Here is a 17,394-nt window from a genome sequence, read left to right as displayed (position 1 = left end):
CCACCAGGTGAAAGAACTACAGGGACAAAGAAAACATGTTTCTTCTGTGGTCCTCAAGAAAAAGGCCAGGAACATCTCCTCTGGTGCCTTGCAGACATGACAGAAGGGAATCTCAAATTTCTCCAGACAATTTTAAACTTGTTTATTTGAAAGTTCCTTCACAGAAAATGAGAAGAGAGAGATTAAAAACAAATGAACAATAAAATTGGTAGAAAAGGAGGCATCAGAACATTGCAGTAGATACTGCTATTAATCCTTCATGAGGTCTTAAGAACACAGTGTTGCATTAAGATTCTGGTAGCACCGTCTGCTCTTAAAACTGCGTCAGTGGGACGAGAACATACTAGAGAATCACAGAATCACCAAGGTTGGAAAAGACCTCCAAGATCATCCAGTGCAATCATCCATCTATCATCAACATTTCCCATGAAACCACGTCCCTCAGTACAACATCTAAGCATTCCTTCAACACCTCGAGGCACGGTGACTCCACCACTTCCCTGGGCAGCCCATTCCAGTGCCTGCCTACCCTCTCGGAGAAGAAATATTTCCTAACATCCTAACCTGAATCTCCCATGGTGCAAAACAAGGCCATACCCTCTTGTCCTATTGCTAGTTACATAGAAGAGGTAGACCCTTGCCTCACCACAGCCTCCTTTCAGAGAGTTGTAAAGGGCAGTAACGTCTCCCCTGAGCCTCTTCTTCTCCAGACTGAGAAATCCCAGTTCCCTCAGCTGCTCCTCATAAGGCCTGTGCTCCAGACCCTTCACAGCTTCGCTGCCTTTCTCTGGACATGCTCCAGGGCCTCAACGTCTTTCTTGTCATGAGGGGCCCAACACTGAACATAGCACTTGAGGTGTGGCCTCACCAGTGCTGAGTATAGAGGGACGATTGCCTCCTGCTCCTGCTGGTTGCACTATTTCTGATACAAGCCAGGATGCCATTGGCCTTCTTGGCTACCTGGGCACACTGCTGGCTCATGCTCAGCTGAGTGCTGACTGATACCCTCAGATCCGTTTCCTCTACGCAGTCTTGCAACTACTCTGCCCCAAGCCAGTAGCATTGCCTGGAGTTGTTGTGGCCAAAGTGCAGGACCCGGCACTTGGTCTTGTTGAACCTCATCCCATTGGCTTCAGCCCAGCAATCCAGCCTGTCCAGGTCTCTCTGTAGGGCCTTGCTACCCCCAGGCAGATCGACACTTCCTGCCAGCTGGATGTCATCTGCAAACTTACTGAGGGTGCACTCAATGCCCTCATCTAGGTCATCCATAAAGATACTGAACAAGACACATCCCAAAACCTATCCCTGAGGAACACCACTCATGACTGGTTGCGAGCTGACGTTAACTCCATTCACCACCACCCTCTAGGCCCAGGCATCCAGCCAGTTCTTTACCCAGCAAAGAGCATACCTGTCCAATCCATGGGCTGCCAAATTCTCCAAGAATCACAGGAGTTGGAAGGAACCTCGGGAGATCACTGAGTCCAGCCCCCTGCTAAAGCAGGTTCCCTACAGTAGGTTGCACAGGAAAGCATCCAGGTAGGCCTTAAGTACCTTCAGAGAAGGAAACTTCACAGCTAATCTGGGCAGTCTGTTCCAGTACTCTGTCACCTTCTCAGTAAATAAGTTTTTCAGTGTTTGTATGGAACTTTGTGTTCCAGTGTTTGCCCACTTCCCCATGTCCTGTCACTGCACATCACCGAAAAAAGCCTGGCCCTATCTGTTTGTCTCCTGCACTTCAGATATTTATAAACAGCCCAGAGAGGCTGTGGATGCTCCATCCCTGGAGGTGTTCAAGACCAGGTTGGATGGGGCCCTGGGCAACCTGGTATAGTACCACATCTGGAGGTTGGTGGCCCTGCAGGTAGCAGGGGGGCTGGAACTTGACGATCCTTAGGGTCCCTTGCAACCCATGCCATTCTATGATTCTATGAAATATAGACAGTATCATCTTTCAGTTTTAGCTGAACAGTCTCAAGTCTCTCAGCCTTTCCTCATATGGGAGATCCCCCAGACCCTTCATCAACTTTATGGTCCTCTACTAGACTCTCTAGAATATCCCTGTCTTCTCTGAACCAAGGAGCCCAGAACTGGACACAGTGCTCTAGATGTGGACTCACCAGGGAAGAGTAGATGAGGAGGATCATCTCCCTGAGCCTGCTGGCCATCTCTTTTTAATGCATCCCAGGATATCATTGGCCTTCTTGGCCTCAAGGATACACTGGTGGCTCACGACCAACCTGTTTTGCACCAGAACACTCGGGTCCTTCTCAGAGCTCCTCTCCAGCAAGTCAACCCCTACCCTGCACTGATGCACGTGGTTATTCCTCCCCAGGTGCAGGAACCTACACTTGCCCTTGTTGAACCCCCTCTCTGTCCAACTCTCCAGTCTGTCCAGGTCTTGCTGAACAGCAGCACAGTCTTCTGGTGTGTCAGTCACTCCTCCCAGCTTCGTACCAGCAGCAAACTTGCTGAGAGCAGACTCTATCCTTTCTTTAACCCGGGTCATTGATGAAGATGTTGAACAAGATCGGGTCCAGTATCAACCCCTGGGGAACATCGCTAGTTACAGCCTCCAACTACATTCTAAACCACTGATCACAACCCTTTGAGTTCTGCCAGTCAGCCAGTTCTCAGTCATCTGTCTTCTAGGCTTGAAATAGCTACTGCAAAACACTTTGCTGATGTTGGTACACAACAGTGTAAAGGAGAACAAACACACGTCAACTCCTTCGATGTTAGTACTGAACGTCAACAAAAGTAGAAACAGAGTTGAGTCAAGGTGTGTGGTATCACTCTCAGCAGAGACCACATGTGCAGCAGTGTCCGGACAAGTAAGACAGCAAGCTTCCAGACTGACAAGACCCCCAGGACAGCCCATATTTCAGGATACAATTATAGACTCTTACTTTACTCTTCCTTCCCCCACTATTATCTGTAGAACAACATCTAAGTACGTGCAGGAACAATTTTGTTATAGCATTTTCTTGCTTTCAAAATAGAGATTTTGGTGTTAAGTGTCAAAACTTTCTTCTGGATGCCAAAATGGATGTGTTCTTACACAATTGTTCTGAGCTGTTTGCCACCACATGGCAGCAGACAAGGGCTGCTTGGAGGAAAAGGGTTTGCCAGCACCGCTGAACTTTCAGCAGTGATTAAAGGCATCTTACCACCATTAGCAGCCTCTAGTCCCCCATCTCTGACTTTAAAAACATACAAGAGACTTCATCGTTGGAAAACCGGACAATCATGAAATTTTACAATCAGACGTGATAAAAATCTTCTGGCACTGAACATCTCATCCTAATGTTCTGTAAAGTCAGGATTAAGTACACAGTCTGGTGATACATAAAGTTAAGGAATTCAAGATATATCATCATAAATAATCAGACCATAGCCACTGAAAGGCTCAGTAAGGAAGGAATATGAGCTTAAAACTTGAACTTTCCTTTGAAACAGCATTTGAATGCACTACAGAAATATGCTAACACTGCTTGGTATGTTTTAGGTTGCTGGGTGTTACTCATATATATTCTTATTCTGCAGATGGTGTCAGCCTCCACAGGGAACTACTATGCTGGTCAAACAAAGGTAGCCACCTTTGTTAGACCAGACATCTCTACTTCTACCTCACCACCTCGATTGCTCTTGAGATCCCTGTGTTACGCAGCTAGGTATGGCAGCAAGATCTCCATCCGAGCTTCTTCAGGAAAGCTATTATCTGCACCACCATGGCCTCAGTGATGTTAAGGTCAGGAAGAAACCACCTAAACAAAAAGAAATGGAGGAAACTCAGGAGATGGCTGCCACACATACAGTATATCGCTGGGGAAAGTGATGTTATTCAAGAGCACCAATTCAAAAAAATTGAATAGTTATTTATTGTTCCAGAAGTACATTGCTCTTTTATACATATTTCATAAATGATACAGGATTTTACACATTTTCAGGTTTTTTGTGTGTGTTTTCTTTTTTTAAAGAAGGACTTTTCTCCATGCTCCCTCCCCTCATCCCAAACACACACCACGGATTCAGCTACAGGATTGTGTTCATTTTTTTCCCCTTTAAAACTCATCACACAAACAGGATATAACAGATAAAAAATAATCTCACGATGTAATTAAATTGAAAGACAGAGGAAAGGGGGAAGGGAGAAAAAAACTAGAAACATGCACCCATTCGGTCCAACATGCCATTGAGTGAGAAGAGGCAGCAATCCCAGCTGTATATCCACATCTGCAAGGCACCTGGCATCTGCTTAACACTGATTTGTTTGTTGTTTGTTTTTTTTTTTAAACATGGTTCTCAAAAAAAGAAACAAACAAAAACAGACGCCTCTTTCCATGACACAGTGAGGAACAGTAGTGAAATTTCAAAAAAGCAGCAAGCTTTTCCATACATAAAGCTTAGTGCCCTTCTCCCACCTTCATCCTGTCTCCACAGTATTTATCAGCAGGATGCTGAAGAGACCAACTGGCTTTGAATGAAGATGCTTTTTATCTGCTTAGAAATCAGCCAGCCTTGGCTAGAAGAGAGGGCAATGGGTTGACTTTCCTTCCTCCATTTCTTTTAGCTAAGAACGAGAGATGTCATTAGCCATTCCTAAGAAATCATGACCTGTGGGTGCAAAGGTCATTTAAAGCTACTTAAGTAGGGGAAAGTGCTGAAGAACTGAAGTAGTTCTGTGTCTTGCACTGTAAGAGCCCTGGGCTTTCAAAAAGCCTTTGGGCAAAGAAAATGCTTTGACCATACAAGACCTTTCATTCCATTACACAAACAGTCAAATATCAAGTTTAATTATACCACATTCCAAAACTGTTCAGCTAAGCAGGAGTCATGATTCTGACACAGTTTCATAATCCCTTAAGCCTTCATAATTCCATAGTCCAGGTGGCTATCAGATTTGGTGTTTGAAGAGGGGAATCTCCACCCCTTAAGACTGAATATAAAAACTCTCATGCAATGCTGCCATTTATTTTTAGAAGGAGCTCAAGGGCATTGGGACACAAGTTTATATAATTATTAAGGTATATTCCAAAATATCAATTATCAAATGTCCAAAAGAGAACGTGTTCCTTCTCTCACTTGGCTCACAATCAGTCTGTGCTACAAATAAGCAAAGGAGGAAGTCAATGGAGCAAATGGGACAGGGCTGGGGAGGGGAAGCTCACGGTTTTCCAGTAGAAAGCAGTCTTCTAGTAACTTTATAAAAGAGACCAGGTCTGATCAGAAGTGTGCGTGTTAATGGTGGTGGAGTGCAAGTTCTGATCATCAGCCATAGCTCCAGGTGGCTTGGATTCTTTGTTCTTTTTTTTCCCCTTTTATTTTTTTGTTAAGAGAGAAAGAGAGAACTGAATCAGGTAAAGGAAACTTTAAAAAGCTAAGCAGGCTGCTGGTGTCTTATCAAGAGGCAGACTCTGCAGAGCTGGAAGAAGACATCCCTACCCCAGCATTACATTCTTTTCATGAACCCCCCAATCCTGTATTTGTACACAATTACCATTCACACAGTTTTAAATATGACTATCTGCCAAGCCCTTTTCAGAACTAACATTCCACAATGCCCCATCTTCAAGTTTAAGAGCTTTCCCCTTACAGTCCTTTCTCTTGATTAAAGGTAAAAAAAACAAAAAACAAAAAACCCTCCACCCACACACCACCTCCCAATTTCCACCTGCAACGCTTTAATTAAAAAGGCAAGAGCTATGAACAGGTTTTTTGCCAGGGTTCAGAGCTTCTTTGCTGATCAATCCTTTTCATCAATTTGCTGGATGGGCAGGTGAACCTGCAGTGGATCTCGAAGCCTCTTAAGGTCCAATTCTGCCTAAAAGTAAAAGAAACATTATAAAGAACAAGCTCCCAGTACACCTTTCCCCATCCCCGTGCCCCTTTCCAAAATGGAAATAATTTCTGTATTTCCTCATTTTTCCTGTCTGGAAGGGAAGAAAAAGTCACAGGCTCAGATTTGGGAAAATCATTTCTATCAGATCAAGACACGTGCACTGTACTTCTCTGAACTTGCTAACATGCAACCACTTCAGAATGAATATGGTAGGAAAGAACTGATCTCCTTGAACTTTTATACTTAAGAAGAGATAGATTAATGGGAATGGCCAAGACTATCAGTATTGATCAGCAAAAGAAAACCTCAAGTCTTCCACACAGCCTTGCTCTGATCTTTCTCTACTCTTCTCTACTCTTCATGCAGCTCCTTCTTCAAAAAAAGAGGGGCAATGCATCTTGCCTTGGATATCCTGCATTGCCATTTGCAGAGCCCGAGAATAAACAGTGATATAGAAGAATGAGAAGGAGAAAGTGGTAGCTCTACCTTTCCTGCTCATGTCTTCTTTTAATATAAAGTCTCTCAAAAATGAGGAGAAATGTCTCTGCTCAACTCTTCTGCTTGTAAGATCCCATACTGGGGACAGCCTACCACAAGTACACTCCTCTACAAGAAATGTGCCATCATCTCTAACAATGAATATCAGGAAAAACTTCTTTACAGAAAGGGTTGTTAAGCACTGGAACAGGCTCCCCAGGGAGGTGGTTGAGTCACCATCCCTGAGTGTGTTTAAAAACCATTTGGATGTGGTGCTCAGGGACATGCTTTAGTGATGGGTTGTTAGAGTTAGAGTAGTATGGTTAGGCTGCGGTTGGACTAGATGACCTTGAAGGTCTTTTCCAAGATGAAAAGGTTGAAAAGACCTTGAAGGTCTCTTCCAGCTCTTGAGCATTATTTTCCAGGTTTGCAGCCCAGTGCACTGAATTGCTGTGTGAGGGAGAGACAAATTGAATGGATGCAAATCTTCAGTCCTCACTAAATCCATCTGGTATGTAGGAACTGAGAAGAACACAACTCTTGAATTAGGCTTCTCTGAGGCATGAAGTGCCTGAAGCAACTCAAGATTTGCTAGCAGCCTCTAAAAAGGCCCTTACAGACAGATACAGGGAACTGTTTCATGTTGATTTACACTTCTAGCTGTTCTATTCCTGGGCACATCAAAGCTAATTCAGTGATTGCACTGGGGCTGTGACAAGAAAATAGGCTGAAAACCTAAGAATCATTCTTATTTGAGATGCATCTATTAATAGCAGATGAAGAACTTGCAAGCAGTAATCTGTCTTATCTAAGGAAAAAAAACTCTTATTACCTGAGCAATTGCATCCTTGAGTTGATTGTATTTCTCTAGATCAAATCGTGACTTTTTGGCTCCTTTATGGAAAAATAGTAAGTACTGTCTGTCTCTTGCATCTGGATAAACATACTCCTAAAAATAATAAAAAAAGAAATTAGGAATAAAGCATCACAACATGGGATACTATTAGTATAGTATATATCAGATGTGTTCTGCAAGTTAGCTGCTGATAGTTAAGGCACAAAACCAGACTGCATTGACTAAGCTCTCCACCAGTGAGGTGGTGTGACTCTAGCTGGTAGCTAAGCTCCCACCTAGTCACTTGTCCACTTCTCTTCAGCAGGGTCACTGAAAGAATTGGAAGGGCAAAAGGCAAGAACAGGAGTCCAGTACTGCAGCTTTTGCTTGGGATACTCTACTGCAAGAAGTCACAACTTTTTAGAGCACAGATAACCCTAAGCAGCAGAGCTGTTAACACCAAATCCCACATAGTTTCAACACAGGTCTGCCTGCTGAAATTAACTTTCCCTCGCACTGGTATATCACACAACTTCCATCTGGTATGCATGCAACGATCAGGCTGTCAGGTAGAAAAAAAGCTGTTTTCAGAGTTACGCCATTTCTGAAACAATGAGATTTCAAGTCTGGCAGGAAAGGTACTAGCTGATACAGGTGAAGATGTTTTCTGCCGTGTTTGAACTCAGCATGGTAAGTTACAGCTGTACTTGACAGAAAATATTGTGACACGGGTGAATGTGCTCAGCCCCTCAAATGACACAGTTAGCAGAGCCCTGGGACATCATGCTGGAATACACACAATATCTATTCTAGTGGTCTTGCAACAGCAGAGACTGAGCCCTTACTCCCTCATTACTTAAGTGGGATTATTTCATTTCAGTGGGAACGGTGAGACAAACCACATAATAGAAATCTGCACTGATAGTCTATCACAACTACGAGAACCCAGACAAGCATAGCTGCACTTTGCACAAAGATTTTGCAGTATTAGAGCAGGTCTAGTTTTTGAAAAGACTGAGCCTGACAGTCAGAGAATCTGGAACTGCATCAAGAAGCAGGCAGTCAAATGTATCTGCTTCATTTGGTTAGGAGGCCAGATCTATGAGACACCTGAACAAAAGGCATTTCTAAAATGATTTCTGAGCCTTTCTTGTCTCTTCAGAAAAAGAGAACAACTCACGTTGGAGATGTGTTCTTCCCTGAAATTCAGAAAGTATCTCAGATTATTTGGGCTGAGAAGTCACAACACTTACAGGCCCTAGTGCAAGTCAGTGTGTGCGCATGCATGCGGAAACCATGGTCTGTCAGTGTATGAACCCATATAGCTGAAGCAGTCAGAGAATGCACATGAATGCTTATGGGTAGACAACCAGCAAATGAGCTATGACCAGCACTAGAAAACCCCACATCATCAACCTGGGTAGCAAAAATTAACTGAAGTGGCATCTAAGCTCCAACAGGGAAAGGAAGAGGCAAAGTAACTTCCAGCGGGCACGATTTTGCTACTTTCCTGGGGAGTAGAGCTCAAATAAAGTCTTCTAGTGAAGCATTGATGTCAGCACAACAAGTCCTACCTGGCGAGTCATTACGAAATAAGCATACATTGCCATGGCACTACCATAGGTGATGAAATAGGTGACTGGTTCCATAATGTCCCAAGAATACTCCCACCAGGTGAGGCGGGCTAGAATTCCAAACTGAGTGGCCATGTAGGCCAGCCCTCCCCACAACACCAAGGTTGTCCTCTTCTCCGCTTTCCTGCTGAGCTCCAGCCTTACCTGCAGAAAACAGAAGCGCATGCCTTGTATTCTCAGAAAAAAAAAAAGAGTTGATACCATTCAGAGATAATGTAAAAATAACACATCTGTGTTTAATGCTAAGTTGTGACATAACTGAGTCTAGGTTACATAAACAACTTTAGACTTCTCCATCAATATCTCGCAATCATCCTTATTTTACTCTGAGTGTATTTTGGACACTTTACAAAGGTTCTTCTTATCTCTGTGTTCAGAAATGTTCTGTTGAATTAGAGCCGCAGTCTACCCTAACAGATTCATTTCCATTATAGAGAAAGGAAACTATATTTCTGTAGGCATCAGAAACAGACATGGTTTGGTATACAAAGTGGCTAATTTTCCTTCAGTGATTTTAAAATTATTTGAAGCATGTTAGGGTTTAATAAAAACAGAAATAAATTAAAGCTGCATTTGGAGGATAAAAATAAAATACAATGGGAAGCTTCTCACTTTTTCTAGCGGTGCTAGCTGCTCCTTCAATTCTTCTAGTCTCCCTATCAGCTCCTTCTCTTTGTTCAGCTGGTGCTCCTCGATGGACAAGGCAGTGTACAGCTGCTGAACCAATGTCTTGACATCATTCAGCGTGGTTGCATTCTCATGGCTTAAGAGCTCTAAGACAGAAAAAAACTGTTTTTGTGCGTTTATCCACAAGACTCCTTACACACTCTTCAGAAACTGCTATTATTCTGCAGCGGAAACACGTGAAACAATCTTTAACGCAAAAGCTTTTGGAAGAACTCCAGCACATTAAGACAATGCAACATCTTCAAAAGTAAATTAGGCTTTATTATTGGGTATTTCTGAAGTTTGACAAGAACACAAAAAAGATGCATGCTAGTAGTTTGCCGGAGATCAACAGCTGCTTTAGATCCGTAGCTGTATGCAAGACTCAAAGACAAATGAACCACTAGTATGATCCACTGCACCAACTGTCAAGAAACAGAATTCAGACTACAGATCATCAACAATTATACTCACTGACAATGGCAGCCATTGATCTTAGGTTAGCAGCCCCAGAACACACAATCTTATAATTATTTCAAGTACTGATGCCAGGAATTGTTCCCAAATACACAGTGGGCAAACCCTCTGTTGAGCTGCCTAACGGTAATGAATGTCTCTGTCACTAAATTTAAGACAATAACATGGCTGCTAACTGGAACAGTCTGTAATCCTGTACTTCAACACAAAAAAGATTCCTGAAGGAAATCAGCTTACGAAGAAGTTGTGACAAGTGGCACTGGATTACATACTTCATATGGAAAAAGCAAGTTTAAAGCAAAAAACTCAACATTAGTCAAACAAAATAAAATATTTAAAAAAATTGTAGCATCCTTGGGCTTGAACCTTAGGTTGTCTTAAGTACCATTTTACCAACACAAAAAACGCAACTAACAGAAAATCTTCAGCAACTCATATTCTGGGAAAGGGAGACTTGGGCTGTAACTGAGCAACAAATGGAAGAGCTCTGATTCCTAACAGCTTAAGCTTTAACACCAGCATACCCAGAGGAAGAAATGACTCAGCAGTGTGAGCCAAGGCAAATGGTAGGCAAACACCACTCATTCCCATCTAAGCATCTTCTATACCACTGTGAAGAAAAAGAACCTTTGCGACCTTATGAAGTCATCAACAAGAGATCCTTAGTACTTGAAGTTACTCTGTCCTGGCATTAACATTTCAATATACACAGGGTGATTTTGTTAAAATGGAAAAGCAATAGCTAAAACGTTGAACAGAACTAATCTCAGAGCCTATTTACAGGTACAATCATTTTAATACAAGCTAACTATAGAAATCTCCTTGGCAAATGAATCAGAGGCAGCAATTTCAAGTAACCCAGGTGATCCCTGAGCTCACCTGTCAGCACACTGTGGGCATACCGTATAAACAAGCTAACCAAAATGATATCAACTCCTTGCACAGACTTGGCTCTCTCCAGCAGTAGCAGAGTGGGACACACGAATTGGCTTACCCTGGCACAACAGTTTCTTCAGTGCAGAAACAGACACCTTGTTTGCACTCTCATTTAGTTGTATTGAAAGTTACAGATTAGACAGCTAGGCAAACAGCTGGAAAAAATGTCTTGTTCAAATCCTTGCTCCACTTCTCTGGCTTATAAAGTCTTAAACATGTGAAAACACTACATCCAGGATATAGTGCACAGGGGGTGGGAGAGGAGAGGGCAACAGTCTCTGTGTGGTTCCACAATGGAGTTAAATACCCAAGTCTTCATGAAGAGTTCTCTTACAGTGCTTTTAAGGAGACAGGAGAAAAAACTCTCTCTAGCAGAGGTGAGCCTAACTCACACAAAGGAAAGAACTGGCACCACATTCAATGTTTCACTCCCAAAATTGGTTTTCCTGCATGCTAAGCACACAGATCCCTGAATCATCAGAAAATACTAAAAGTGTTTGACAGTATTTCTATATTGTGAACAATAACACACTACAATTGATTTTTCATTTCCAACATTCAAAGTACCAATCTTCACCGTCAAACAAGAGAATGATTCTTTAAAATCAGCTAACATAAGTTTCAGGCTAGTTCTCATTTTGTATTCAACTACCTCATAGTAAGTTAAAACTATTAGATTACTTTTCCCTTCATTTCTTCCTTTATTCCTCTTATGAGGAATAACGGCCTTGAACAGAGTGAACATTTGCTTTTCATCACTACTTTATCACTACTTGGATACAGCTAAATTAGACTGCAAAGGTAGGGTTACAAACTGCAAGGTTTCCTTCAAAAATACTTTTCATTCTCAAACATGCACATTAAATTGTTTTTACTATCAACTGACTGCCGAAACGATTTTATGAAGTTTATAAGAACTAGGCTGCTTTACCTCTCTTTGGTGGTCTAACATGATATGTGATATCATTGATGATCAGTTTGAAGTCATCCAGTAAAAGTAAATCTATGCCTGTGGAGGAAGCAACACGAGTGCCATCTGTAAGGCAAACAGACAACTCATTAGTAGAAGGACCTAAACAAGTTGTAACACTATCCCGTATCTGACTGTTGGACTTCAACATTTTCCTGCAGACAACACTGTGTGTCAAGCCAGGCAAAGTGAACTTACAGGGCAAACCCTAGCCAACCTATGATGCAGTTGCTTTCTAAATTGGTAATATTTTGGGTCATCCAATAAAAGGCAATTCCTTTCATCTCTGCAGCTTGAATGTTTTACCAAACTTAAGCAGTACAATCCACTTAAGGGACCTTCACCCCCCCCCCCCCCCCAGACATTAGAGAGATGATTAGAGATGATTATTTCCATCTCCAATATTGGACAGTTTTGACTTCATTAACTTAATAAACACCTCTCTCAGGCCAAGACTTTCAGAGAAATAACCACCTCGATAGCACTCTCATAAGACATCCTAATGATGTTCTAGTGCTTGGATGACTAACAGATGCATAGTAATTGAGCAAAGCACAGCAAAATAAGCCATTACGTGAAATAAAACAGCATTTATAGCTAAATAAGAAACTCTTTCCCTTGTACCACCTTTCACACCTAGTTCCCTACACATTGATTAGAAACTCTATTTAGGCACCCTGCACCTTCAGATTAAACACTTGGAAACTCACCTGAAACACAGACATCAGTCCTAATAGAGGTAAAAAAAAAAAGGACCTTGGAAAAATTAAGGCTTTCAGACAAAACCACCTAGAGCAGCTGCTTACGTATCATCAGTAGCTTGAACACAGGGTTATACTTTTTTATTTCTTCGTAACATAACAATATACATTCTGAATATAAAGTTCATGTTATCAATTGCCTCAAGCAGCAATCCCCCCAAATGCATTGGTGTAAATTTGCAGTGCTCCAGCTCAGGATATCTCTACATTCACTATGTGTTTTGAAATCATTCAAACTGCAAACAGAGATGCAACAAAGACAACGTCTTTATTGTGAGAGTATCTTAGAGGCTGAAGCTAAGCATTAAGAACATTTTCCTCCTCCTCCACACCACAATTTGATTTCCTTGATGGACCTGACACCAGAGACAATTAGGGGAATACTCCTACACTAGAAATAACGTTTCTACTTTCTTGGGAACGTCTGAGAACTTACATTATATCAAGCTTTTACTTAAGAACGGAAAGGCTGGATAAAAATATCTGGCAAGCAAATCAATGAGTTTGTAAACAAGAGTACCTGCTGAGTAGATTGCAACCCGATCAATTCCTCTGTCCTCTGCTTGCAGCTGTTGTAAGAACACACCAACGGAGTCTGAGATAGGTTTAAGCGTGAACTGGCAACGTTCACGGCGGGATGGAAGATTCACAGAAATCACAGGTAAGCCGTTTTGGTAAACCACCGTCACTTCTACAAAAAAGAAGATGAAAATAAAGTTACCCTTAAAAATGAGCAGATCTTCTCATAATAGTTCTGTATTTGTCCCACAGAGACAAGGAAAATACGGTTATGAGCTCAACAGAAAACAAAGTAAGTTTTTGGTTCATTGTCTACCAAAATGTCCTTCAAAAAACAAAACAAAAAAACCTAAGTGACACTATAGTTTTTCGTTCTGTTTTACTTGGCAGTATCCATTACACTCCCAGAGCTTCATGGAAAAGTAAAAGAAGGTATTTATTTAGGTTAAGCAATCACCTTCGTAACTAAAGGCAGCACGGCACATATTGGTTAGATTTTGAGAACCAGAGTATCTCCGACTGTGTAAGACCAATCCATGCACCACTTAGCAGGATTTATGGCCCAAAAGACAAAGGCAGGCAGCGTACATTAGGAAATATCAAGGAAGGCTTACTTCAAATCTTTTTATTCTTGTTATGTTCTGGTTTCCTGCTCTTTGTCCTGAAGCAACAAATATTTAAAAGAGCCACCGGGAGCATAAAGTTGTAGGAACAGCACTCTGAGTTTAACTTTCAAGGTCACTTCATTTAAAATTCATGGAATCAATACACTCTGTACTTTAGAAGACAGACATTACTTCTTCAGTGTAGATTTTTCCATTTCCTTAGCGCTGTCAGGAGCTTTTTCAAAAGTGTTCTCAAGGATTTCAGTGCACCTTCCTAGAATTTATTGTGGTGATCTGTATGAACTGTAAGCTAGTTATGATTTCACCACCGGGAAGACAACGCACTCCGGGTGCTTCAGGATATCCATATGTTGAAAAGTTAGAAGTTCACATTCCCTAAGCCCCATACTGAGTCATGAACAGTCAAAAATCTCCTTAAATGTAGTAATTGTTAAGTTATAGCAAGCATACCTAAAAATGAGTCTCTTGGAATAGTTGCATTTCTTTTTCTTACATAAAAATGTCCTGTCATTTTTGTTGCAAACTGTGTCTCAAAGATTATGCAGTCACACCCACCCACACGACACCTGGTATTTCCACCTGTTGTAGTTTTGGCCAGCAACACAAACCACACCATCTATAAGGGCTGCTCCAAAAGTAATGCCTCCCATTTTATTCTGTTGGCCCATGATGTTAGATGGTGATGGTATGGCAGTAGATGTTGAACCTTCCCACCAGTACCCTGTTACATGTTGTTGCTGTGCGACAGATGGCAGTACAGGGGCAGTCTGACCAAATGGAGTCCAACACGGAAGGCTTGTATGAAGCCAAGGTGTGGAACTGAACTCTTCCATGCAGAAATAACTGCACCCACTGACATTCATTGATGCTGGCTGAACACCGATGGAGACCAAACAGTGGATGTGAGCACAGCAAGGCGGTGGGTGGTGCATTTCAGAAGTGGCAGCAGAGGATCACCTCACTGGTGCAGACTGTTATGAGTGTAGCACGCAAGCTCTTGTTCATTGCTGGCAAAAATGCATAGGTGATGGTGGTAACTGTGTTGAAAAAGAGTTTTGTAGCTGAGAATTTGCTGCCTTGAAGTGTTATTGTGCTCTTTGTATCTGTTGCATGTTTCCATGGAAACAAATTAGGAGCATTACTTTCAGAGTAACTTACATACCTTAACTCATCTAATTCCTGTACTGACATTCCAAGTCTCATCAAGCAACTAATACCAAAACCAGCAGGCCAAAAAAATCAGTGCAAATAGAAGTGGAGGTAAGTAATTTTAACCAACAAAGGAAGCAATCCTCAGCATTCCACTATTCAGAGAGCTCTGCAACAAGAGCCTTTATACCTCCCCGTTTGAGTTACCTGCTGCCAGATGAACTCATTTAAAACAGGATCATTTGCATGTAGGGACACATCTTGGGGGCAACATGTTTTTCTGAAAAAGGAAACTCCTGGATGTTGAAAAGAAAGCTACACAATGTATCACTCATTATTACAAGACAAAAAGAGTTCACTAGGGCTTTGAGCTTACCACCACATGCCTTCACAATTTGAATGAAGTATACAAAGGCCTTCTCCCTCTTCCAGGAGATTGCTATCCGGTGTTGACAGAGATGTCCTCATGCCATCTTTAAGACTAGGTAGAAGTGACCAGATACGGACATCTAAAATGACTAAAGCATCTCAAGAGGCCCCAGTACTTGGAAAGGGATAAATGTTTATTCACGAAAGTCACACACCTGGCAGGATTTTGGTAGCATTAGTGTTTCGATTCTTAAAATTCAGGCAGATATTCACTGAAAAAATAAAGCACTGCCAGTTTATTTGCACAGTTAGACAGAATTTCAAGCTCCGTATGAGCAGCTGTTCTGACACCAGCCATCAGATTTTGCTGTTTTTGACTCAAGTATTTGAGAAAGAGGCTGGTAAGAAATACATTAGCATTAGCTTACCCTTGTGATTTCTCTACACAAGGTAGGATCAACACATTTAGAAGCTTAAAACAGCTACTTAGGTATTGAATTCATTGATTCTGTGAGCAACATATACAATATTAACTTATGTACTGCTTACATAACTACACAACTGCTGCAGAGAACTCAATTGACGCAAGAAGCAATTTAAAATGCTACCTTGATCATATAGGCAGTGAGCAAGCTTATTGTAGAACAGAAGAGAAGAGGATTTGCACCAACTCTTTTCTGTTCATCCTGTTGGCACAAGCCAGCAGCCCAGCTCTGAGTGCCAGCTGTGAAGAAAGCACGCACAGCACCAGTCTGGTCACATTTTAACCCTGCACAGCCCTGATGGAGACCATGGTGACAGATGCAATAGGTCAGGCTGTACCAACAGTTACCATCATTGGCAGCATGCACAAAATCTCTTAGCTCCAGCAGCTTAAGGGAAGCATTAGAGTCCAAATTGTTTCCTTCTGAGGAAAGGCTCAGCAAGCCCAGAATTACAGCTGTCTTATGTTTTCCTTACAAGAAGCTTGTAAGAAGTCTTTCTCTAGCTCAATTCACTGGTAGTAAAGTCTATAATTGCAGTTTGATTCTCTCATCACCTCCCACACAAGCTGTCTGGTCCAGTTTTTACTGCATTGGAGAGGGAAGAGCTCAGAAGAAAGTTAAAAACACCAAATCAAACACCTGAAGGGCTTGTCAATAACACAAACCTAACAAGGAGCAACAGAACTCCATTAAAAGTTATTAACGAGCAATATGGCTGTCTGCTTTGCTTCCTTCTGCTCTGACAACGCTACAGATGATCTGCAAAAAGACAACTACAATGAAGTGGACAAAACATCTTATACAATACATACATTTAATATAATATTTCTATCATATTTATATAATTACAATTACTGAGGTGCCAAAATGCTTCATTCACCTACTTAGAAATAATACTTGGGCTAATCATTACTAATCAAGTTTCAGGCCACTATTTAAATGCATATACAAGTAATTGTACACAAACACTTAAGTTTACAGACAACCTATACAACCTGGCCAAGAACACTGCTAAATAAGATGAAGAAGGATTTTAAAAGCTTTACACACTATATTAAACATGATCTTGCTTTGAGGTACAAATTCCATCCACGCACCAGTTTTGAAACATATGTACTCCAGTAACAGGTCTCAAGTACTTTATAAAGCAAGCTACAATCAAAAAAGGTATGTTCAATACAGATTTCTTTTTGTCCATGTACTGTTGGTAAATACAAAGTTATTGGAAAAAGTAAAAAGGAAAATATTTTAGCAAAATATGAGATTTATCTTCTCATCAGGCAAGCAGCTATAGAGATTATTCTCTCAACTTTGTATTTGTGCCCTGCTCTTCTACCTGTTTAAGCCTTCCAGTTCAATTATTTTGAGTTCTCCACAGCAGTCCTGTTCCCTTTGTTTTTGCACACAGTCACTATCTTAGCAGGGAAAGCAATTGTGGCCGAGCCGTTTACTTTGTTAGCCTTCAGGCTTTATTAACAATCCTTAATGGTAAGAGGATCCACTGACTGCTTGTGTCAGTCAGCATAAGCACTCCAGTCTCTGTTCGCAGCATGCAAATGTTTAGCAGGCAGTTGTCTCAAAGCTGTTTGTTTCCTCTTTGTATTTTACATACTGAGATTTTTAAAGTTCCACCTACCTCAGCAGCGTG

At 41.6% G+C, this 17,394-nt stretch overlaps 2 protein-coding genes across 6 annotated transcripts in view; both read right to left on the bottom strand.

Annotated features, from left to right (window-relative positions):
- Nucleotides 1-764, bottom strand: part of OIT3 (oncoprotein induced transcript 3) — a 30,066-nt gene extending 29,302 nt beyond the window's left edge. The window contains exon 1 of the mRNA XM_021399959.1: nt 5-764. The gene's annotated coding sequence lies outside the window, so the exon portion shown is untranslated. The remainder of the gene's footprint in view (nt 1-4) is intronic.
- Nucleotides 1,287-17,394, bottom strand: part of MCU (mitochondrial calcium uniporter) — an 81,923-nt gene continuing 65,815 nt past the window's right edge. For 4 of the 5 annotated variants that reach the window (XM_021399967.1, XM_021399966.1, XM_021399968.1 and 1 more), the window contains exons 3-8: nt 13,119-13,289; nt 11,799-11,903; nt 9,401-9,561; nt 8,729-8,932; nt 7,152-7,268; nt 3,858-5,824 (exon numbers count right to left, since the gene is read on the bottom strand). In XM_021399967.1, coding sequence (XP_021255642.1) covers nt 5,747-5,824; nt 7,152-7,268; nt 8,729-8,932; nt 9,401-9,561; nt 11,799-11,903; nt 13,119-13,289 — 836 coding nt within the window. In that variant the 3' untranslated portion in view covers nt 3,858-5,746. Of the gene's footprint in view, nt 3,768-3,857; nt 5,825-7,151; nt 7,269-8,728; nt 8,933-9,400; nt 9,562-11,798; nt 11,904-13,118; nt 13,290-17,394 lie in introns of those variants that run through there. The other variant, XR_002439710.1, reaches the window with a different exon arrangement.

This window comes from Numida meleagris, chromosome 5 (genome assembly GCF_002078875.1).
Source record: "Numida meleagris isolate 19003 breed g44 Domestic line chromosome 5, NumMel1.0, whole genome shotgun sequence".
Classification (NCBI taxonomy): domain Eukaryota; kingdom Metazoa; phylum Chordata; class Aves; order Galliformes; family Numididae; genus Numida; species Numida meleagris.
Note: the sequence above shows the minus strand (reverse complement) of the source record. Positions and strands in the feature narration are given on the sequence as shown.